The 25,153-nt window shown below is 33.4% G+C and overlaps 2 protein-coding genes across 6 annotated transcripts in view; one reads left to right on the top strand and one right to left on the bottom strand.

Moving 5' to 3' along the window:
* Positions 1-631: 631 nt before the first annotated feature.
* Positions 632-18,954, bottom strand: LOC126742059 (uncharacterized). 2 transcript variants are annotated; one of them, XM_050448588.1, is made up of 6 exons: positions 18,813-18,954; positions 5,618-7,186; positions 5,414-5,560; positions 1,173-1,292; positions 864-1,113; positions 632-806 (listed from the first exon to the last, which is right to left on the bottom strand). In XM_050448588.1, exons 2-6 carry the CDS (start codon positions 7,178-7,180, stop codon positions 727-729), a joined length of 2,160 nt encoding a protein of 719 aa, XP_050304545.1. In that variant the 5' UTR covers positions 7,181-7,186; positions 18,813-18,954; the 3' UTR covers positions 632-726. The 2 variants fall into 2 exon arrangements, with proteins under 2 accessions (XP_050304545.1, XP_050304546.1); XM_050448589.1 differs by lacking the exon at positions 18,813-18,954 and adding an exon at positions 7,302-7,396.
* A 548-nt stretch (positions 18,955-19,502) lies between these two features.
* Positions 19,503-25,153, top strand: part of LOC126742058 (7SK snRNA methylphosphate capping enzyme bin3-like) — a 35,991-nt gene continuing 30,340 nt past the window's right edge. For 3 of the 4 annotated variants that reach the window (XM_050448587.1, XM_050448586.1, XM_050448584.1), the window contains exon 1: positions 19,503-19,670. The gene's annotated coding sequence lies outside the window, so the exon portion shown is untranslated. The remainder of the gene's footprint in view (positions 19,671-25,153) is intronic. The other variant, XM_050448585.1, reaches the window with a different exon arrangement.

The following is a 25,153-nucleotide window of genomic DNA, read 5'->3' as shown; positions in this document are numbered from 1 at the left end:
CAATAATTTGTTTTTTAAAAGCTAAAAATGCAATGTTTTATTTTTTGGCACATAACAATAGTCTGGCACCTATAATAGGTTAATATTAATCTTTAAGAAACTGTGTCCCAACAATGGTCCACAAGTTTCCAACAATGGTCCAGTGGTCATTGTTAGGTTCCAAGTTGCCATTTTTCGTAAACAAAAATATTTAAAAAAATAAATTAAGGTTATATCAATTTTAAACATCTTTAATAAGCAGAAACATATAAATAAATTAACAGGAAAAAGTATATAAGGAAAATCTTTACCGTAAGGGATGGACAGCACAAAGTTCGCAAGTTATAAAAATCACACTTAACTGAGCCGTTTGATCTTGTAAACGCTCTGCGTCTGGGACCATGTGGACGGCAACTTGAACTGGAACTTCTCTAGGCGGTTTCAATAGTTGTCTTTGCGCGTATAGCTGCATTTTTCGTTCGTTTAAGTGGGGATAACATACACGTGATTTTTTTAAATTTACGCGGTCTTTGGACCATAGTTGCGCTTTAGGACTAAAGTTAGGGGAAATTACGGTATTTCCAGATTTATAGCTTAAAAGATTATAATAATCATTATATTTGTATACATGTTATAAATAAATACTATAAAATTAAACTTGAACTGTTTTATTTATTACATAAACGAATACGAACGATAATAATAAATAGTAACAATGAACCATGAAAAACAATAACTTATCAATAATTATTTCATAGATTGGTTAGTTAACCTAGGACTTCTTCTTTTTGTTACCGGAAGGTTACCATCAGCTTCTTTGTTCTCGTCTACAATGTTTGTAAAAAATATAATATACCCATTTTTTTAAAATTTAAATTTCTTACCTAGATTCCTCTTATTCCCCTTTTTTGGTTCCTTCAAAATATATCTCTGCAAATAACTGAACTTTTGCAGCCGATCCAAAATACTCAATTCGCCGGCACTTTTTGCGTCTCTTATTGCAGCCTTCAAAGCAGGCCTACATTTTTTAGGCTCAATAGTCTGCAACATAGAGCGGAAAGGCTCCAGCTCTTCAGTTTTTTTCCAGGTATTGCGTATTTTAGACGAGCCAAAGAACGTCACATGGTACCAAGTCTAAAATCATCAATATATTAATTGTAAATTTTTAAACTAAAGGACTTTGTTTTTTTTACAGGGATCTTTGAGCGTTTATCTGCCATCCAAAAATACTGTAGGGTATCCGGGTTATCGTCGATTAATGCGGGCCACCATTGGCTGCCATTTTTGGCCCAAACAATACTTCCTGCATGGTACTAAAAATAAATTATATGGTTTAGTAACGGCATTTTTGTTTACGATGTTTATGTAGAACATTTTGTGAATTATCTGAACTATCTGTGTAAAATACAGGAACATTTAGGAACTGATCTGTGTCAGCAATTCCTAGTACTCCTTTAATTTAACTTCCTAAGTTTTTTATGCTGATGGATAAACATCTCACTTGACAAAATTGACTTATTTTCTCACTCTTAGCAAGAGTGAGCTCCACAGTATCGCAGTAAATTAAATAAAACTTTAGCCAAATAGTGACATGTTTAATGATCCCATTCATCATTTGACTGGACAATAACACAGCCAAAATAGCATTTGTTGGGGTAAGAAATACACTTTCTCTGATTCTGAAACCTTTTAAAATAGTTTTAATATTTCGTAAGAATATTCTTAAAAATAGTGAAAATTTGCAAAGAAAATTAGCACAAAAATTGCCCGAACTAAAAACGCTCTAACTACTTAAATCCATAAGACAGAATTACGGGTTTATCTTCAAATTAATCCTCAAAAATTGTTTAGAGTGCGTCCGACGTTATGCCCAAAATGTCCGCTAATGGATGAAATTCCTGACATTGCAATACAGGAGTGTCGCGATAATCATCCTGTTATGTAGGACGAGCCCTAACAACTATATATTGGAACAAGTAGTCATTTTACGAATAAAATTCCAGTTTACCGTAATTCTTTTAATTTATTTTTTTTATTTAAAAATAATAAATTAATAACATTTTTTATGTTTTAGAGAATTATTTTTAAGGTTTAATAAAATTTTGAATTAAATAATATTTATTTAATTGTTTGATAATCAAAAAATGTTGACAACCAAATGTAGGAACGTGGGTTGCTTTTGATCAAATTTTTCCAGTTTTATTAGCATGACGCGAACGCGCGCATGGCTTTGAATAAACAAAAGTAAGTAGTGCGTTGTCAACAATAAAAATTTTGATGCGTCACTTGACCATTAATAATCAATTACTGTCATTTTTATTACGAGTAAAATATAATAATGGCTCGTGGAAAACCTACTGATCTAAAAGTGCGAGAAATTATTATCCGGCAGTACCATAAAGGGAAAACAATGCGAGAAATCCAAAAGTTGTTTCTCAAAGAAATGTAAGGAACTTGATTAAAATTTGTAAGTCGGGAAGAAGAAATACTCTACGAGAAGTAACTGCAAGGTGGAATAGAGAAAGTGGGATAAATGTTTCCAGAGAATGCTGCCGCAAATATATCCACAAGAGCGGTCTTAGTTTTTATAAGGTATGTTTAATAGGCTGTTCTGTGCTATATTATTTTCATTTTTCTTATTTTTTCGCCTAGGCCAAAGAAAAACCATTGTTAACGGAGACTCAAAAAAGGAATCGTTACATTTGAGCCAAATCAAAACTCTCGTGGACCAAAGAAAACTGGAGCAAAGTTATTTATAGCGACGAAAGCAAATTTGATGTCTGTGTCGGAGATTATCGAAAGCGTGTGATTCGGGACAAAACAGAAGCATTCCATAAGGATTGTCTTAAAAGGACTGTAAAGTTTCCACAGGGCATCATGGTGTGGGGTTGTATGTCAGCTAAAGGGTTGGGAACGTTACACTTTATTGATGGCATAGTAAATGCAGAAAAATATCAAGACATTCTCTAACATTCGCTTTTACCAAGTGCTGCAAATTTATATCCATCTGGAGATTTTATCTTTCAACAGGACGGTGCCTCATGTCATACTGTTAAATCTACCGAAAAATGGATGGGGGAACATAATATGAAAGTTTTGTCACACCCCTCTAGCAGCCCGGATCTCAATCCAATCGAAACACTTTGGCACAAAATGAAGCAACGCGTAAGAAATAGTCCGCAGCGTACTTTGCCACAACTACGTGCCAAACTACAGGAAATATGGGATAGTTTCACCCCTGAATTTTGTGAAGGTCTAGTTTGTACAATGCCTCATAGAGTTCAGGCTGTTATTCAAGCTAAGGGCGACGTTACGCCTTACTAATTTGTATTTTCCTTTTTTAAAACTCACTTGTTCCAATATTTAGTTGTCAGCATTTTTCAATTATTTATAAAGTTATTAAATACTAAATAACTTAAAATATATAAATAAATTATAAAAACAATATTAAACATTATAAAAAAGCTTGTTCATTTCATATTTATGATTAAAAAAAAATTTTATAAAATATTTTCGCTAAATGGGCATTTTATTTCAAAATAACTGATTGTTCCAACATATAGTTGTTAGGGCTCGTACCTTGTAGATATGGTGTGGGAACTTGAAAAAATATATATAAACTGTTTTTTTTTTGTAATAATAATGTTGAGTATTATTTTAATTTTTAATTTATTATTCCAATGCAGTGATTCTTTTTTGCTCTATTTCAGATGAATTGTTCAATGGGTTGCTGGGCCAGGAAAAACCAGTAAGAAAAGCAAAATACCCAAGGATGGAAAGTAAACTGCATTCGTGGTTTGTAAATCTTCGAAATCAATATGTTCCTGTTTCATCTAAGTAGAGACTGGATTGATGATTGGATCATACTATAATATTATACTAGGCTTACAGCCACCACAAATTAATAATGCTGAGGAATCTGCATTGTTTTGGAAAATACTTCCAGATAGCACCAGGGTTCCAGAGAAAAAAACTGGTCCTGGAAGAAAGATCACTAAGCAAAGGATCATATTTTTGGAATCTTGTAATATTGATAGCAGTCACAAACTTAAGCTTCTGGTGATTGTAAAATCTACAAACTCCAGAGCATTCAGTAGTACGGAGTGGATTATAAAGCTACAGCAAAAGCTTGAATGACTTCAGTAATATTTAAACAGTGGCTTAACCAATATTGTGTGCCCCAAGTAAGAACATTTTTGAAAAAAAGCAAGTTTTTTAAAAGGGCGCCACTTATTGATAATGCTTTTAATAATTGTAGTGAAGAAGAATAAGTTAGCGACGATGGCTACATTATTGCAATGATTTTACCACCAAATACAATTGCCTTAATTCAATCAATGTTGAAGTTTTTCTATCGAAAAAGCCTTCTAGCTGAAATTATAACAAATAATAAAAAGACTTGTTATGTGTCTCAAGAGTTTGAACATTAAATTTGCTGTATGCCTTCTGCATTATGTTTGAGAAAAAGTGCCAAGAACGGAGTTCCTTAAAAAATTGCTGGGATGAAAATGATCCTGATGATTTAATTCATTTCATTGATTTAAAGCAAAAAGTAGAACCATTTGTAACGAAAGAAATTGATGAGGTTTCCATAATGCTCCAGAATATGAGAAGTAAAGATGTAGATGTTGGTGAAGCTGTAGATTGGATTGACGGCGATGCTCAATTGCATCAAGATTGCATCACGAACAGACGATTTAATCTAGTTAAATGATAAATCAAATGAAGATTGCCTTACAGAAATAAAAATCGAGATGCTATTAAATATTTAAATTTTGTCTTACAGTTGGCCACTGATATTGAGCTTCCTTTAGCTGACAACAACGCAACAGTCAATGAGCTAAAATTACTAATTTGTTTCATTCAGTTCAGAAAAATGTAAATTGTCTAAATCAGAGAAAAATATGAAAGCGAACACTTGGTAATATGCAAGAGCGTCTCCTAGATCGATGATTGAACTATTTATTGTATGAAGATTAGTTCATACATTTTTAATTATGCTTACATTGCATTATTTATTTATTTTTGAGTTAACAATATTTAAAACTAATTTTTTCAGTGATTTAATTATCAGGATCGGCTTGGTTTTAATTGATCCGGATTATCGCGAGACTGCTGTGTTAGTTTCAAAACTTTAAATTAGTATCCCTTGGACAAATTTTCTATGTGTAAATGAGCATATCTAAAGAAGCATTTCCTTAAGATTTGGAACATTTAAACATTGATAAAACTTTGGTGGTATATTCTCTCAACAATCTATTCTATTAGGGATGTCCACCTATTAAAAAAATTTTATTTAACAGTCTAAGCAACTTTGCTATTTTCGTCAACATAGGGCAACACCGCATCAAGAAAGATTCGACTAGCGTTGTTGCGATATGTTGTAAGAAGTAATAGCTTTTCATTTTAACCATTGTCACTAATATGTACATACCTTATTAATGATTATTTTGGCTTCTTCTTGTGGATTAATGTAATAGTCAGGACTGGAACACGAGTTGTAATTTGGATCCGGATTCATGTAGCAATACCAATTTTCCGGCAAGTCTAGTGGATCTTTCACGTCCGGTAAGTAGCGGGTCTGTCAATTAAAAGTAGAAATTATTTTACGAGAAAATTGAAAAATTATTATATATACTTTGTCGCAACTGTCACATAAAACGTACAACCCGACGTCCCTCAGTTGTTGTAAGCTCTTCAATTTGTTTACTCGCCATTGGTCTATTTTAGCTCTACAACCCGTTTTAGGGCATGGTTGCTGACTAAATTGTTGGGTATTGTTGTTTTTTTGGTTTCTGCTCGTTTGTGACCTAGTTTTTCTAATGCCATTAACAACTTCCATTTCTTCAATCGTAGATGTTTTTGTTTTTTTAATGTGATTAATCTTTATGCTGATGCTTTTATAGGTGCAAGACTTTTTTTCAGCTTTATCTCTTTTTGATCCAGATTTTTTTATATCATGCCCTTTTTCTCGATCATTTACCTGAACTGAGTCCTTAGATTTTGATTTTATTATCTTCGGGGTCTTTTTTGTCTTCTTAATAGGATCTTGACCTTTATAACTAGATTCTTGCCCCTCACTGAGTTTTCTATTTAACTCTTTAAATGCTTTATTCAAATTGCTATTCTTATTGATGTTAATCGGGTTTAAATCGTCTATCATGCTTAGAAACTCTGTTAAAGATTGCCTACTATTTTGTGAGAAGCTCGTGATAGATTCGGAATCACCGACCATTTGTTGACTTAGTCGTATGTTCTTCTCCACGAGTAATAAAGTTTCGTTTAAATCGAAATCCTCTTCAGGGAATTGATCCTGGCTTAATCGTCTCTTTTGTTTTGATTCAGTTTTCTTAATCTCAAAACACTTTTCTCTATCATATCCCTGAATTGATTTTGATTTTTTCAGTTTCGGGGTCTTTGGTGCCTTCTTGATACCTACACTATTATTACAATATTGTTGCTCTTCATTGAGCCTTGGATTTAAACCTCTTAATGTCTTATTAAAATTATAATGCTTGTCGTTATTAATCGGATTTACATCATCTATCATGCCCAAGATCTCCGTTAATGATTGTCTACTACCTTGTGAGAAGCTCACGATAGATTCTGTATCACCGAAGATTTGTTGACTTAGCTGCATGTTCTCCTCCATGAGTGACAGAGTTTCGTTTAGATCGAAATCCTCTTCAGGGAATTGATCCTGGCTTAATCGTCTCTTTTGTTTTGATTCAGTTTTTTTAGTCTCAAGGCACTTTTCTCTATAATTTCCATAAATTGACTTTGATTTTGTCAGTTTCGGAGTCTTTGGTGCCTTCTTAACACCACCTACACTTTTATTACAATATTGTTGATCTTCACTGAGCCTTCGATTTAAACCGCTTAATGCCTTATTAAAATTATAATTTTTGTCGTTATTAATCGGGTTTACATCATCTATCATGCCCAAGATCTCCGTTAATGATTGTCTACTACCTTGTGAGAAGCTCACGATAGATTCCGTATCACCGAAGATTTGTTGACTTAGCCGCATGTTTTCCTCCATGAGTGACAAAGTTTCGTTTAGATCGAAATCATCTTCAGGGAATAAGGAATCCTCTTCGGATGAGCATATATTGCCTCGTACATATTCCGAAATTGGGTCACTAATGTGCGTAAACGGTGGTTCCTCTAGGTTACCAATAGAACTCGCAGATGGAAACATTTTAAACTGAAAATAAAATATGATAATTGGTAATAAATGATTTATAGAGTAAATAAAGAAGTAAATAGTGAATTATAAGAAAAAACTAATGTATAAAGGTTCATATTTTGTATTTTTGTACCGTTTTAGGTCATATCTTCCTATCTTCATAACATCATTTGATTTTCTAAGATCCCCCCTTAATCTTTCAAGATAACATTCGTCTGCCATTTTTCGTGTAGTAGCTGACAGATGTCAAAAGGCTCAAATGAAAAGAGCACTTAAATACTTCATTCGGAGTTACTCATTAAATGCATTCTAGATCAAGATTTAAATATTGTTGAGAGTATAGATGTTACAAAGTGACAAGTAGTGACAATTATTCTTATTTCCTATCAAAATAAGAAAAAATATAGTGGCCCTATTAATCGTTTTATGTTAACAATAAGGGTAGGCAGTGAAACACCGATTAGATTATTAAACAGTTTTAGCGAACACTGATTTTTTAACAGGATAGCTCCATTTACAACAATTTGCAGCCTACAGTACTTTAATATATCACAAAAATCACAGACTAGTAGTCATATCAAATTCATTTGAATTCTAATGACTAGTTTATTAGTAGAAATGAGTCATCTTAGTGTTCATATTTGAGTACCTTATCCAATTTGTTTTTAAAGATATTTATGTTTTTTGCAGATACAGTTTCTTCGCTTCATGCATTCCAAATGTACACAACCCGGTTTGATAGAAAATGTTTTCTTTGTAACTCATTGCTTTTTTCTTTCTGCAGCTCATTTTAATTTCCTCTTAAATTTTCATTGGTATTATCCTGGAAAATGTCAATGTTTGTTGAATTTTCTGCATATTAGTGCTAATATTTCCTTACAACTACATTTTATTACTATATATCCGATTTACTTTAAGTTCGGCATTTACGTTATATTTAGAACAAGAAAATATATATTTTTTGAATTTTCGGCATATTGAGTGTCGAAAATTCAACATCTTATGTTGCAAAACCCATTTTTTTGCTATCAAATCGATGTACTTGAAGTTTGCTTTGCTTATATCACACTCTTTTGATACTCTGCTACAAATCAAAAATTTGTAGCCGCTCTGTACATCGTATGTCACTACACTTGGGCCTAAAATATAAGATATACAATCAACTTATCGTTTCTAACCAGTGATCGTTGAAAGACTTTTGGCATCTGTATATTGGTCTAGGAGAATTTGCCTTCTTAAGCATCTGGTGGATGTGGGCTTCCCATTTCAGATCACTAGATACTAACACGCCCAGGTCGTTCTGATAGTTGACATGCATTACTGGTGTTCCATTTATATACATTTGCTAGGTTGTTGTCGCCTATACGGAGGGTGGTGCATTTTTCTTCATTCCGCTCAAACTGCTGACAAGTTTGCAATTTTTTGCAGATCATTCTGTAAATCAAGTCCTTGGTTTCATGGGTTTACATGTTCTGGCCAAGATCACTAACATACACCAATAGAGGTCGCAGCACTGAGCCCTGGTACACCACTCCAAACCCTTTGAGTGTCTGATAGTGACCTATTTGTTCTTGCTCGGAAATTCTTGTCTGAAAGAAAACATCGAATAAGCCCCAACAACTTCTCCCTTACACCATAATGCTCGACCTTAAGTAGAAGTCTACTATGAGGTACCTTGTCAAAGGCTTTCTCAAAGTCCAAGTAAATAATGTCTGCGGGATCTCCTTTATCATGTGTTCAGTCATTAAGATATCATGTTAATATATTTGTTGTGGTAGATCTTCTACGCATAAAGCTTTTTCATTAAAGACTTTTTCCATACATTTACCCTGATGACAAGTAAGACTTATCGGTCTGCAGTTTTCAGCTAGAATCTTATTTCCTTTCTTGTAAATGGAAACTATAATACCCTGTTTCCACGTTATTGAACTGGTTCCAAGCAATCGGTAGATATTTCAGGGGTTGGAAAATATTATTAAGTCAACTTTTCAGAAAAAGATTGCTTCCTGTACAGCCTCCCGATGGAAATTTACATTTTCGAGTGTTTTCTGGTTGTTCCTGGTAAAGTTGGGAATTCGTCTTCAGTGTGTAGATAGACTCAAATCTCTGTGCAAATTCCTTTGATATGTCCGGAGAATTGGGTATTTTTCTATATGATATTGCATTTTTCAATGTAATAGGAGTAATCTGTGGTGCTAAAGTGTTGCTGATATAATATGTATAAATCTGCTTTTATGATGTTGCTATCTATTTTTATTCCTTTTTTTGACCATTTCAAGCTTTGTTTTTAATTTCTTATTTCGATCCTGGTAGGTTCTATAGTCTTGGTTTGTCTATTTCTTTATATTTATCCCACATTTTACATTTTTATCTGTTTCGTGAAAAAGGTACCCACTAAACCAAGGCTTCGTTGCAGTTACTTTATCAGTTCTAAGTGGCAAATTTGTTAGTTGCATCTGAAATAGCTTTACTGTAGCACTCATATTTTTCCTTTTATCTTGATTTTGAAGTAAAGGGCAATGAGGGAATAAAGGACAGGGGCAATAAGATACATATAATTTTTTTTCTTTGTTAATGTGAAAAATCTGAAAAAATTATACAAGACACTTAAATCCTTTAATTAGCGGGTATATAAAGTCGATTTCGTATTGCTGTATATTTTATACATTTTTTTTGACAGACTTTCTAACTCTGCCTAAAACTTTATCACCTCAAAGTGGTGCGTTTCAAATATATTTTTTTAAGATTTGCCCTAAGAAATTTTTTAAATTAGTTTCGATACCGTAGCTTGTAGACGAGTGAAAGGCCTTTATTTTCTTTTTTCTCAGATCTCCCTGCAACAAACGCGTACGCCATAATGGAATTGTTTCTTATTACCCCAATTGTTTCATTTAATAGGGCAATAAGAAACCCTATCGTAGGGTAATAAGAAACTATTATTATTAGTCCTTCTTGTTGTTGCAGGTAAATCCAGTTAAGTAAAAATGCCCAGAAATTACAAAAAGAAGGGAATAAGGATAACCTATGACCCTGATCGTATGACAGAAGCTATATCTGCAGTTCGCAGAGGTTTAACACTACGTGCCGCGGCAGAACAATACGAAGTGCCATTTGGGACGCTCTCCAAACAATACAAAAAAGTGGGTGATGTGAAAGTGAGTGATGGGCGAAAGCCTGAACTTAGGTATAAAGATGAACAGGACCTTGCTCAGTACCTAAGAGTGTGCGCGCTACATGGTGAAGGACTAACGAAAAAAGAGACATTAACACTTGTGTCACAGTTTATTAAGGAAGAGAAAATAGAAACCAGATGGAAAGATGGAAAAGGTACTGGTGACGATTGGTTTCGTGGATTCTTGGCGCGCCATCCTCAGCTAGCCATAAGAAAAGGTGAAGCTCTCAGCTCACAAAGGGTCAGAGGAACGGATCCCTTTGTCATCAGACGTTTTTACGATGACATTTCAAAAATGTTCAATGAACTAGGCATTGGCTCTGAAGATGGTGGCCTCTTGTTCAACTGTGATGAAACCTCCTTTTCACACGATCCAAAGGATATGAAGATCGTGGCAGAAAAGGGAGTCAAAAGAATCTCGAGAAATATTGCGGGAACTGGGAAAACAAATACAACAGTGTTAGCCTGCGGAGCAGCTGATGGGACAAAACTTGCGCCTTTCATAATTTTCACTGGGAAGCAGATGTGGTCCACATGGATTCCAGAATATGAATACACCGGTACGCGATATGCTGTTCAAGAACATGGTTGGATGGATGGGAATTTATTTAACAAATGGTGTAAAGAATTATTTTTAACACCATTCCTTCCAAAGAGCAAAGACGCAAGAAGGTTGTCTTGTTTTTTGATGGAGTGATCTTTCATATTAGCTACAGTCTAGTGAAACTTGCACAAGAAAATAATGTCGTACTGGTCAAATTTCCACCAAATGTAAGTCATTTCATTCAGCCTCTTGACAAAACAGTGTTCAAGGCTATGAAAACAGATTGGAATCAACTTATATTGAACATAACAGAAAGTACCCTGGAAAATTGTTGACAAAAGCCCAATTTGCTGAGCTTATTTGTACTTTGTGGGAAGGGTCCTTCAAATCCCGAAACCTTAAGTCCGGTTTTCAATCAACGGGACCTTTTCCTGTACATTTTGAAAAGTTTCCAGAGACTGCCTATGATCCTATAATATTTGAAAGGTTCAAGGAAGCTGGAAATATTGCTGAATATACCAATCCAACCGAGGACCAGCCTCAACTCGCTCCAAGTCCTGTTGCGTCAGTTTCACCATCTCTATATAATCCAGAAGATATCCCTGGTCCTAGTCATAGACTTACTGCCTTTGAAGCCCAAGAAGCTGAGCGACTGAAGGAGAGGTCTTCTCAAGCTAAAGAAACAAAAGAAACAAGCAACTCCAGTTTTGAGTTATTCATTAGAAAAAAGCTTTCCGAAACTCTTTCTGAAGTTGCGAAAAACACAACTGCACCAGGAAAGAGAAAGAAAGTATCGCAAGGTGTTGGAGAAATTCTGACTTCAGATGTGGTAGCTCAACGCCTACCTTTTGAATCCAAAAAAACCAAAAAAGATGAAAAGACACGGGGAAAGTATACAAAAGAAAATTCAAAAAAGACCATATCCAAGAAAATAAAAACCATCGAGGACTCCTCAACTTCCGAAGATGAGCAAGATCTCGACCCAAAACTATTGGAATCGGATGATGCCTCGGATGACTGGAGCGATATGGATGACCAGCCCCTAAAAACCTTATACGTGTTAAGCTGAAACATGGTGACACAGCACAAGTGAATCTGGAAGCAGAAAAATACTTTGCTATCTATTATGACATCAACTGGTATTTAGGTCGAATTATTTCCATCACAGATGACACTTGTATGGTCAAATTTTTAAAAGAAAATCTTGAACAGTTTGATTGGCCAGCACAGGAGGACAAGTGGTAAAAAAACAATATATCTTTTATGGTCATATCAATTTATTGGACATTGGACCCTTTACTATTAAAAGGGCAGATTATGTTCAAATTAAAATATGCTATTCTGCAATGAAAAAAGAAAATATGTTCGTTTAAGTATGATTTTGTATCATTTATTACGTTATTTCGCGTTTAGATATGTTTGTTTTTCGTTTAAATATATTATTAGCCTAGTCTAAATGATACTTAGTAAAAATCTTTATTTTTTATAATGTTGCATCACTTTTGTTTCCTTTAATTTTGTTGGGGGCGGACAAAAAAAGTAAAACAAAAAAAAACAAAAATTAAAAAATCTGGGTAAAAAGATACACTTTAATAGTGTATCTTAATACCCCGATTCAACATAAACTGTTGATATATGGGATGTAACCTAATCGTTTCTTATTACCCCAAATGGGGAAATAAGAAAACATTACATTGAGTCATAAGAAACAAATACGAATTTTGTATGTACAACTGAGAAGAGTGAATTGGTGCCCTTCCAAATATACCCTGAAGTAAGATACATACCAAAAAAAAATTACAGAAACATATCTTTAAAACTTCGACCAGGGCGGCTATTTCATGTTTCTTATTCCCCCATTTGTATCTTATTCCTCCATCCTCGGTAAGAAAACGGTAAAAGATAAACTGTAGAAGACAAACATGGCTACAAAAGAGTTTCGTTTCTTTTGCTCTACACGGTTTTAAATCTAATCAGCAAAATTTTTTTATCAATATTCGTTTTTTTGGACTAGGAAATAAGCGACAGTTAATATCTAACCATCAAATACGTAACTTTGCGACTTATTACGAGATCCCAACGGTAACTCTCATACTCTATACATTATTGCAAAAAAAGTACTGACTTTTTTTGCAATTGAGAAGTAATTGACTATCTTTTACGTCATGGAACTTAATGGAATTGAACAGAATCGGAAACGAAAATCAAATTTTTACAGTCGACCAGATAAGTTCGGCACGCAATATATTTTTTCCATATTTAAGGAGTAAATCTGATTTTAAGCTTCTAAAATATAGTTTAAAGAAAAGCTATAAATTACATATAGAGAAAAGAGGTGTAAATTTGATTTTTTTGCATCATAAAAGATAAATGTAAAATAATAAATAATTTAAAAAATCACAGTAACTGTTAAAAATTTTGTTACACCTTCAAACTTGGTATATAAATAAAAGATAATAAAATACACCATATATTTGAGAGACGTTTTTTAGGGGCTGAAGGGTTTTTCTCTATATGTAATTACAATTTCTCTCTTAACTTTATTTTAGAAGTTTAAAATCAGATTTAATCCTTAAATATGGAAAAAAATACAGGGTGTTTCAAAATTCACTACATATATTTTAAGGGCGTATTCCTGAGGTCAAAATAAGACTTTTTTTCTATAAACATGGGTCCTAAAATGCACCCCCTTCAAGCTACACCCATCGCGAGAAGTGTAAAAAAAATCGATTTTTTAAAACCGTGTCTACAGTTTTGCATCAAATTTAACGAAATTTTGGAATACCCCCGTTATTTTGGGCGGTCTATTTACTCTTTATCTTAGAAAAGGCGTAAAACTAATTTTAAGGGGTAAACCGAGGGGGTGCACACTTTTGACGGCCAAAATTTTATGTGTACATAATTTTTTTTTAAATTAAGCTACACCAAAAAATTGACCATACAAAAATTTAAATTTTTGGTCTCTTGCATTTTTTTCATACGACCATTAGTTTTTGAGAAAATCGCCGGTGAATAAAAGGATAGCAATATCGTAATTTAAAAATCAAAGAAAAAATTTAGGAAGTAGGCTGTGTTTCGCAATTGTTGACATTTTTATTTTTGAGGTTTTAGTAGTGGGCTGTGAGTATTTGTTTTAGACATTGTTTAACTTGCTTGACATTTGGTGTAAAATAAATTTACTGTCATTGTTGACTTTATTTAATTCCAGTAGTTTACTTCACGTTTTAGATTTAAAGTGTAGTTTTTATTCCCATGTTTTATTTCTAAACGCTAACATTGCTAAACTGGAAAATGAACGTTATTCATTCGAACATCTTGCAGACATCCATTTTGTTTATGGTCTTGCTGATGGTAACGCGTATGAAGCTCAAAGATTGTATCAGGTAAGGTTTCCTAATCGCCGACTCCCGAATGTACGAACATTTTCAGAGTCACATCGGCATCTTAGGGAATACTATCGACGACGATCCTGGCCTAAGCACCCGACAAATAGCTCGGAATTTGAATGTTTCTCATGCAACTGTCTGGCGGGTTTTGCACGAAAATAGCTTGTATCCATACCATATTCAAAGAGTTCAAGCTTTGCTACCTCAAGATTTCCCAAGGCGCTTACAGTTTGCAAGCTGAAGCAAAGAGATGCGCGAGAGATAATAATTTTTTATCAAGTATTCTATTCACAAAGTTCTTTTTTCGCGGGAAGGGGTTGTGAATTTTCACAATGTGCATGTTTGGGCAACAGAGAATCGGCACGAAATTAAACAATCTCACCACCAGGAGCACTTTAGCCTTAATGTATGGGCAGGTTTAGTGGGAGATGAGTTAATTGGTCCTTTCTTTATTCCTAGAATTTTAGTTGGCGACACTTATTTACAGCACCATTTAAATGGTTTGTTAGACAGTGTACCTTTAATTAAAATAAATGTGCGAGCGAACATCTGGTTTATGCATGACGGTGCCCCCCCTCATTTCCTTATAACAGTATTAACAGTGCGTCACTATTTGAACTTTGTGTTGCCTGAGAGATGGATTGGTAGAGCAGGCCCAATACCATGGCCTCCACGCTCCCCGGACTGCAATCCTCTGGATTTTTTTTTCTGGGGATATGTAAAAAGCCTCGTCTATAATCCTGGCCAAGTGCCTTCGCTCGAGGTCCTAAGGCAAAGAATTATTGATGCCTTTGAAACAATAAGAAATAGGTACTCCCGGAATTTTAGAGCGAGTAAGACAATCTATGAGAAGACGAATGGAGACTTGTATTGCAGCGGGATGCGCATTTCGAGCACTTTTTATAAAAAAAAAATATTTGTTTCTCAGAAGCTTATTGTTTATTTAAAAAATAATTAATTATTATGTTAATAAATGTTAAATATTTTTTTAACCAATTTTTGTATTTTTATAAACCATCATTCTTTAATGTTAATAATTGTTCATCAATTTATTGAAAAAAACTTAATATTATCTGTTTAAATTTTAATTATTACGTTATTGGTAGCCTTTTATTAATCGGTGATTTTCTCAAAAACTATTTGTATTATCAAAAAAATGCAAGAGACATGAAATTTAGATTTTTGTATGGCCCATATTCTGGTGTAGCTTAATTTTTAAAAAAATGTATGCGTACATAAAATTTTGACCATCAAAAGTGTGCACTCCCTCAGTTTACCCCTTAAAATTAGTTTTACGCCTTTTCTAAGATAAAAAGTTAATAGACCGCCTAAAGTAACGGGGGTATTCCAAATTTCGTTAAATTTGATGCAAAACTGTAGACACAGTTTTAAAAAATCGATTTTTTTACACTTCTTGCGACGGCTGTAGCTTGAAGGGGGTGCATTTTAGGACTCATGTTTATAGGGAAAAAAGTCTTATTTTGACCTCAGGAATACGCCCTTAAAATATATGTAGTGAATTTTGAAACACCCTGTATATTGCGTGCAGAACGTATCTGGTCGACTGTGAAAATTTGATTTTCGTTTCTGATTCTGTTGCTATAACTTTCATGTCTATTTTTTTTATAATTTTTGCATATTCATCGAATGCACCCAAGCTTCAAAATATTTAATTAATAAATATCATGTTCATTTGGTTCATTGGTAAACATTCCCAGAATATACAGGGTGTTTCCTAACTACGGCGCGAAACTATACAGGGTGAATCGTTAGGTCGTTTTATGAAAAAAAGTTCCTATGAACGTATATCGGGGGTTGCTTTGTTTCTGAGATACAGGGCGATGAAGGTTCAAAAAAATAACGGTATTTTAAAAATACTATAACTATCCTTAAACCGATTTGGTGCAGTTATTTGAAGTTATAAGACGCTTATTTAGCTGTAACTAGATTGAAATTATTAGGTCCAGTGGCGTGTCAGTGGGCACCACATGCTTATTGTTGAGAAAAAACAAGGGCAATAATAATTGTTTTGCAGCTTTTTATTTATTTTTGTATTTAAGCAACTAAAAATACAACTTTTTCGTATCTTATATTATCTTCATATCTGGCTTTGTTTTTGAAAAAAAAAAATTTAAGTATCTTTAACTCATTCTAAAAATTATCCATGGACGACAACATGAAATAAAAACCAATTAATTCGATAAACAATTTCGACCTTAAAGTAAATGAGCAAAATGCCCACCTTCTGATAAAATATACACGACTGCAAACGATTTGTCATTGAGTATCTGACACGCTCAAAAATACCTGGAGTATCCCTTATGATATTGCAATTGACAATTATCCGATTCCTCAAGTCATTCACATCTAGAACAGGAGTTTTATAAACAAGAGCCTTCAGATGGCCCCATAAATAGTAATCCAGGGGATTCATATCAGGACTGCGAGCCGGCCAATTTTGAGGTCCTGCACGTCCAATCTAGCAATTAAGGTAGATGACGTCGAGATGCTGACGAGCAAGAACACTGAAATGAGCTGGAGCCCCGTCGTGCATAAACCACATGTTGACTCTTACTTGTAGGGGTACTTCTTCTAATAAAGTGGGTAAATGGTGTTGCAAGAAATCGGTGTAGGATTCACCTGTTAATCTTGCCGGTAAAAAAAATGGGCCAATTAGGATTGTTGCTGAAAATGAGTTTCTCTAATAACGTGGGGATTTTGGTCGGCCCAAAAATGATCATTGTGGAAGTTCATAATAGCATTTCTCGAAAAATTTGCCTCGTCCGTAAATAAAATATTTGGTAGGAAATTATTATTGTGTGCCATCGTATGAATCAACCACCTGCAAAACATTAATCTTGGATGAAAATCCCGAGGCAGTAGAGCTTGTACACGATGTATGTGATATGGATGCAGGAGGTTTCTTTTTAGAACTTTCCAAACGGTTTTTGAACTGACTTCAAGCTGCAGTGCAATCTTTCTGATACTATTGGAAGGATCTTCTTCTATCGCATCAAGTATAGCTTCTTCCAGTTCAGGCGTTGTTATAGTTTCTGGTCTTCCTCTACCCATATTTTTATTAAAACTCCCAGTTTCACTTAATCTTACATGTAGTTTTCTAAATGTTTTTGCACATGGAATTACTCTGTTAGGATATCTGTCCTGGTAAATTCTTTGTGCTTCTTCCGCATTTCCATTTGCTAATCCATAAATAAAGTGCATGTCGGTCATTTCATGGTTAGTAAAATTATTCATGATGGAGTAATGAATCACTCCTAATTGACAGCTGAAGTTTACTTATAGCAATTCTATCACTGTCAGCTGATCTCCAAAGCAGGTAGGTACAAAGGAGGTACTTGAATGGACTTGCCAATTATTTGTCATAAGAAGCAATGTATTTGTTATTTTGTTGTATTTCAAAAATCTGATCATAAAAATCGTAGAAGTTGAATGTTTATTATCATAGTAAACAAGACACAAGAGACCAAAAAGTCGTGCATTGGAGGGTAGACATTTTGCTCATGTACTTTAAGATCGAAATTGTTTATCGAATTAATTGGTTTTTATTTCATGTTGTCGTCCATGGATAATTTTTAGAACGAGTTAAAGATACTTTAATTTTTTTTTTCGAAAACAAAGCCAGATATGAAGATAATAAGATAAAATACGAAAAAGTTGTATTTTTAGTTGCTTAAATACAAAAATAAATAAAAAGCTGCAAAACAATTAATTATCGGCCTTGTTTTTTTCCCAACAATAAGCATGTGGTGCCCACTGACACGCCACTGGCCCTAATAATTTCAATCTAGTTACAGCTAAATAAGCGTCTTATAACTTCAAATAGCTGCACCAAATTTCAACCAAATCGGTTTAAGGATAGTTATAGTATTTTTAAAATACCGTTATTTTTTTGAACCTTCATCGCCCTGTATCTCAGAAACAAAGCAACTCCCGACATACGTTCATAGGAACTTTTTTTCATAAAACGACCTAACGATTCACCCTGTATAGTTTCGTACCGTAGTTAGGAAACACCCTGTATACCAGGAATCTACCATAGACACCTACAAACCCTTTAAAGCTTAGTGTGGGGGACAAAACTATGAAGGTAGCAAACGTGTTGCCTACCCACATTACATAAACATTTAGGTTAGGTATTGCATGCGTAATATTATTATTAATTATTATTTTAAAGACTTAGCATAACATTATTCTGTTAAATTTTCAACAATTTTCTATTTTTAGCTTCCCATATAAGGTAGCGAGTTCATATAATATTTGGTGAGTCACCCTGTATATTTGATGAAATCATCTGATTAAAATTAAAAATTGCCGGTCTTATAGTATAATGCGTCCTGTAGGTAGCAATAATTTTATTTTATTAGATTTTAGAGATCTTACGCAATAATATAAATTAAGTTTATTATTATTGTGATTAGAATAAAAAGTTAAATTTCCAATACGTATTTGTGGGACAGCCATATTTGATTTTAAAAGTTTCTGGTGCTAGGCGCAAGAGGCAAATTAACAGAAAAAACTTACCGCTTTTATAGATTTTATAGGATATGCCGAAAATAAGTGACACAATATCAAAAAACTGAATAATTTAATTTAGGAACGAAAGTAAGCAAACAGGACCATTTAACTAAATAAATTAACAATCGATTAAATATTCGGCAAAAAACGTATAGCAATTGTTTTCCAAGCTACTAGATTGTTTGTTTCGCCAAATGCATATCCGTCATATAATTTAAAATTTCCCGGCAAAATATCCATATCGTTTCATTAAGTAAGTAAATTGTCTATGGCGATTGATTGGGCATTATTGCTGAACATGACATCTCTAAATTAATTATGAGTCTGTGCGTTGTGAATTAAATCATCTAGTATAATTAATTAATCAGAATTAATTAGGGAAGGGAAATCGGCGGGAGGCTGTTAACATGCGCTTGCCTCCGATGCGTGTTGCCATACTTCTTACGACCACACGTAATTAATTTGCTTAATTTATTTTACTAATATTTTTTTAGTGCTTAAAATTAAGTAGTAGCTAAATAAGCCTTATAAAATAGTAGGTGCTTGTTAGTAAAGTTAACTTATGGCTGCCAATTACTCACATCAAGCTTTACCAAAAGCTTTTTAAAGGTTTTAGATAAACTTCGTACAACTTGGCAACCGTGTACGCACGTTTCGGACCGCCACGTAAATACTCGTGCAGCTTCGACGCTTGATTAAAATGGCGTCAGCTTAGAGAAGAAGTAAATTTGTAATCATTCGAAACGGCACCGCCGAGGTGGTCCATCTTGCAGCGGACAATCGTGTATTTTGTGGCGATATCAACGGAAATGTGATTGGAAAGTGATTTTAATCGTAAAGACGACTATAGAGAATCCGTACAAGGTAAGTTCCTGCGAGTTTTCCCTACGGTGCATTTCGGCTTTGAAATAGTAACAATTTTTTTCCACGATGGTGGTGTCGGATGTTGGACGCATGCGTAGTACCGTTGTGCAGCTAGTCAGCGATACGGCGCTGAGCGCTACGCTAGCGAAATCAAACCTATAGATGTGATTTGCTTATTTGGCACCGTTTCCTTTGTTCGAATTTTCTTTGGGAAATTTATGATTTCCAATGTCTTCTGTAAATGACCAATAAATTTCCATAAAAGGACATCAAATCTGTGTTCTTGATTCTTTAATATATAATATGCCTCTCAATAGTAGGGATTATTTGCACTTTGTTTAATTAATATAAAATATTGTCCATTTATATTGATGTTGGTAAAAGTAGGTCAAACTTACTTTTTCTAAATATTACAATAAAAACTTATTAATGTATAGATTTATTTGTATCATTTTTTGAAGATATCATGTGTGTAATTTTTATTATAGTTTTTTTTAATTTGTCTCCTTTTATTTAAGAATTTATACTCTTACATTATTTTTAAATAATTTAAATTATTATTTTCTGATCAGATTTCCAGGATATATTTATTATCTTATCCCTTTATTAAATGAAGATTCAAATTCACAGAAACATGTACTTAATTAGGGTCAATGAGCCAGTGGTCGGACAATTTAGAGAAAACTAAATTTAAATCATGAATAAAAAAATATTGATAGGTTTGATAGAACCAAAGTGACATGAATAATTTGGTTATTTGGGATAAAGTTAAATATATCACTTTTGTCCATAGATTTACTTAGTATTTTTGGTATTTACTTAAGTAAAAAAAATGCTGTTTTGTTAGTAGTCGGACAGTCTTTGCCAATGGTCGGTCGGGTAGTTGCCACTAGTCGGACACCTTCTTGTTGGCTGATTCTTTACAGTCCTGTATTATCAAAGGTTTACTAGAATTTAAGTGCAAACTATCTTGAGCGGCAACAGTATGTTAAAATAGATGACACTTTAAGTGACCCATGTACAGTGAGAATTGGGATTCCACAGGGGATCGTTCTGGGACCCCTGTTGTTTATTCTGTACATCAACTCACTTACAACTTTAAACATAAACGGTATAATTATTTCATACGCAGATGATACTGTTGTTGCTTTTGACGGAGATATGTGGGAGGAAGTAAAAAAATGTGCTGAAACTGGAATTATGCTTGTAAAAAAATGGCTTGATATATACAAATTAACATTAAATGTTCAAAAAACCAACTATATTGCATTCTCAAAGACTAAAATAAATCGACCATTGTTCACACACTTAGATATTCAAAATCTACCAGATAAAATACAGGAAGCATCAAATGTAAAGTATTTGGGAATTATCATTGATAGTAACATGAAATGGGACTTACATACTGCACATTTAACAAAAAAATTAAATTTCCTAGTCTACAAATTTTACACTATTAGAAATATTTTAGACAGAAATATGCTTATAACCATATACCAAAGTTTAGTGGAATCAATACTAAGATATGGAATATTACTCTGGGGCAGTATGCATTACAATTCTTTAAATCCTCTTCAGATAATGCAGAATAAAATATTAAAAATAATCCTTAAAAAACCATTCTTATACCCTACTAAAGAAATTTATAATGAAACCTATATAAACATAAGAACTTTATTCTGTATAACTGTTTGTTGCTTCATACACAATCATGAAAATATTAGATATCCAATAAACCATAACCAAAACACTAGATCTAATGAAGATAATCAACTAATTCTTCCTGTATGCTATAGTGAGTTCGGAAAGAGATCCATTAAATTTATAGGACCAAAACTGTACAATTTATTACCTAAACATATTAGAAACATCAAAAATAAAAAATTTTCAAAAATAGTGAAGGAATATATTGTAAACAATCTTAATAAGTTAAGTCTGTTGTATCCTAATATTAGTAGATGCCTTCCCTTGTTAAATTGTTTAGGTACTTTATTACCTCACTAATATTATTTTATAAATATACTTAGGAGCTCATATTAATGTATATATTTTTTCTTTAAATAAGTTGAACAGAAGAAAAATGTTTATGGTACACTGTTCATTTATTACTTCCCATACAGATGCTTGCATCTAGGGGAATATAACTGCATAATATTGTAATAACTTATTATAACTGTGTAACTATAATATGATGTTATAAATAAATAAATACAAATTTAATGTTGCAGTTTTACAACCTACTTATTTTTGTTTGTTTTATTAATAAAAAATTTAAATCATGGGTAATTATATAAAAGGCTATTAAATAAAATAAAAATATTTTATTGGGGTAAAAAAACAAAAATTTTCTCCATCTAGTATCAATCAAAACAACAAATAAAAAAAACTTGAGCAAAAAAAGTGTTATAGGTATTTTTTGGTAACTAGTGTCTAAAATCATGAAACTAAAAACTAAGTACTTCACTAACGTACGTGTTTTAGTCATCATCACACAGTTTACAAACAAAATCCAAGTTAGAGACTTCATCATAGGAGAGTCCTGACAACTTTGTGCACTCCAAGTGATACCAGCGACTACATAATTCACAGCCAACATTCTTTTCACCTTCGATTTCGGTATCAGTATCAAGTTTGTCTTCGCATTCTCATGCGAACATGTTTGCTTTGTTTTATGTACGGTAGATGACTCTTCTACCTATCTTGGTTACTTGAACTGTTATTTTTTGTTTTACTCTGTTTTTTTTTGTAGGGTTGCTATTTTCCTTTTCTTTTTCTCATTCTCTTTCTTCTCTTTTTCCTTCATAATACTCTCTCCAGGCTTCAGAAGAAATTGCGGAGGGTATTTTCTCCCGCTAATAGGTTGTGGATATGCAAGATGTTTTTCAAATGAAGAGCTGCTCCAGCTAGCCGACTTAGCCACTACAACTGAATTTAAAGTTTCATTTTTCAAAGGTGTGCAGTTTTCCCCTTTGACATCCTGATTATTTTTTTTCTCCTCTGGACATTTGTCATTTATTCTGGATGAAGTGATTTTTTTCTCAATCAGATTGTGATTTATTTCCATAAGTCCTTTTACAGGGTTAGCTTGTTCTGTTGCATCAGGTTTGATTTTTTTTTGAAACTTTATTTTCTTATTTGAATTTTTATTTTCTTCATCTTTGTTAGTTTTGATGTTCTCTGAGGTATCTTCCAATTTATTTTCTTTTACATTGGTCTCATGTGCTTCCTTTATTTCTTGGTCATTTCTTCCATAAGTAAATATATCTGATTCTGAAGTATCCTAAACATCTTCAAACACAATACTTGGCATTAAATCTTTAACTTCATAATCATCCAGTATTTCTAAGATATTTTTCTTTTCTATATTTTCATAAGAACAAACATTTGGTTCTAATGTCGGTTCTATGTGAGTATTTTGATTTGTTTGACCTGGATTGAGAAGTACATTTTGTAGTATTACAACTTGAGGGTTTTGAAGGTTTTGAAGGTCTCTTCTTGATTTGATACTTCACTGCTAGGTGTAGCTGCATCATCAGTAAAAATAACGTTCGTTTTCTGAATCTCTTCTAGAGTAAAAAAAGAAACGTCATTACCTTCACTTGTGTTATATGCAAATCGTTTATTAAATCCATAAAACATGTAGTTACAACAATACACATTTTTTATTACCTATGTGAGGTGTGGATTTTGTCAGTAAAAAAATTCTAACTTAATTAAGTATACAATTAAAATATTTATAAAATTTAAAGCATTCAGTCACTTCCATCCATTCATGTCATGATTTATCAAAATATTAAATTTAAATATAAATAAAAAGGCAAAACGCGAGTACACAAAAATTAAATAACAAGAAAATATAACATTCATTCACAAATTAACTCATGCACTAATACACAATACTAGATGAGAGTTTCATTTAAATTTTCAGCCATATACTCATGAAGCGAATAAAAGGCCTTTTCTTGCAGATATATTTTTAGATCTTTCTTTATCTCTTTATCTGATTTTCTCTGAAGTTTATTGGGAGTTTATTCCAGATATCTAAAATACTATGTACCACATTTTTCTTAACAAATGTAAAATTTGGTTTACAAGTCTTGAAATTGTTTTTGAACCTAGTATTATGCGGATGTTGCCCTTTCAGATTCTCAAAAAAGCTTTTATTGTCATATATACGATTTGACATAAACGAAATTGACCGATAAACGAAACACATCATAGATATAAATACAATAAAATGTTAGGATGTTATGATTAATAAAATATGGTTTACAGGATTCCTGATAGGGTAAATTGAATATAGTTCTCAAGCACCTTTTTTGCAAAATAAGAACTCTTTCAGAGTCCCCCGAATTCCCCCAAAGAATTATACCATATCTGACTCTGGACTGTATATAGGCATGATATGCTGAAAGGGAAGCCACTGTACCCACCTCCTGTGTTATTAGTCTCAAAGCGAAGCAATATCTGGACATATTTGCTGCTACGAACTCAACATGGGCACCCCAATCCAATCTTTCATCCATCATTACCCCAAGGAAGTTAGCTGACTGCTGTGTTCTTATCTCTGTCCTTCCAATTTGCACTAGAGAGCTTTCACTAGGCCGTTGTTTAAAGTTTAATATTTGCGTTTTGTTGACATTCAGCAGAAGATTATTTATGCTAAACCAGTCTTCTAGCAATTTAACAGTTTGGGCCACTTGATTTGCACACTTAGGTTACCCTTATAAAAACACGTTACAAGTGTTTTTATAAGGGTTAAAATTGTATCCGTGCAAAATCCTAGTTCAGATAGCTTCAGTTTCAGCTTTAAAATAACTTTTTCGGTGCTTATGATATCTGCTTCCGACACTGTTTCCTCAACCTGCGTTGTTTCGCTTAATAAGTTCTCCAGAACATTTTGCACACACTTTTTATAATTTACTGTGTCTGGATTAAACTGGTACAAACCGCATGCCTTAAAGCCCTGTTTCATATTTGACATATTAGGATTCTGAAGGGCTTTTTCAAATATGGGACAAAACTCAGTCTTTGAACCCAAACGATTTTCATTTCCAGCCTGCCATTTTCTTACCTTTCTTTCCGCCAATAATCCTTTAAAGGCTTAAAAACCGCGACGTCCGCAGGCTGTAGTAAGTGCGTTGCATTTGGCGGCAAAGCATACAATATTATTCCATTTTCATGGCAAAATCTACTAAGTTCCACAGACATATGGGATTTATGCCCGCCTACTAAAAATAATACCGGTCTCTGAATCCCTTCGTTCTCTAACCATTTATTCAGGTCGTTAGACACATACTCGAAAAATACCTCCGACCTCATCCACACGTTATCTGATTTGCCGAGGACCCAATGAGGAGGCATACCGTTTACTATACTTTTTGGTGGTTTTATATATGGAAATATGACGAGTGGGGGACAAAGTCTACCATCGGCCGTAAAAATAATTAATACCGTTAAATTTTCCTTGCTGCTTCCGGTTT

The sequence above is a fragment of the Anthonomus grandis genome, chromosome 11 (assembly GCF_022605725.1).
Source record: "Anthonomus grandis grandis chromosome 11, icAntGran1.3, whole genome shotgun sequence".
Taxonomy (NCBI): domain Eukaryota; kingdom Metazoa; phylum Arthropoda; class Insecta; order Coleoptera; family Curculionidae; genus Anthonomus; species Anthonomus grandis.
Note: the sequence above shows the minus strand (reverse complement) of the source record. Positions and strands in the feature narration are given on the sequence as shown.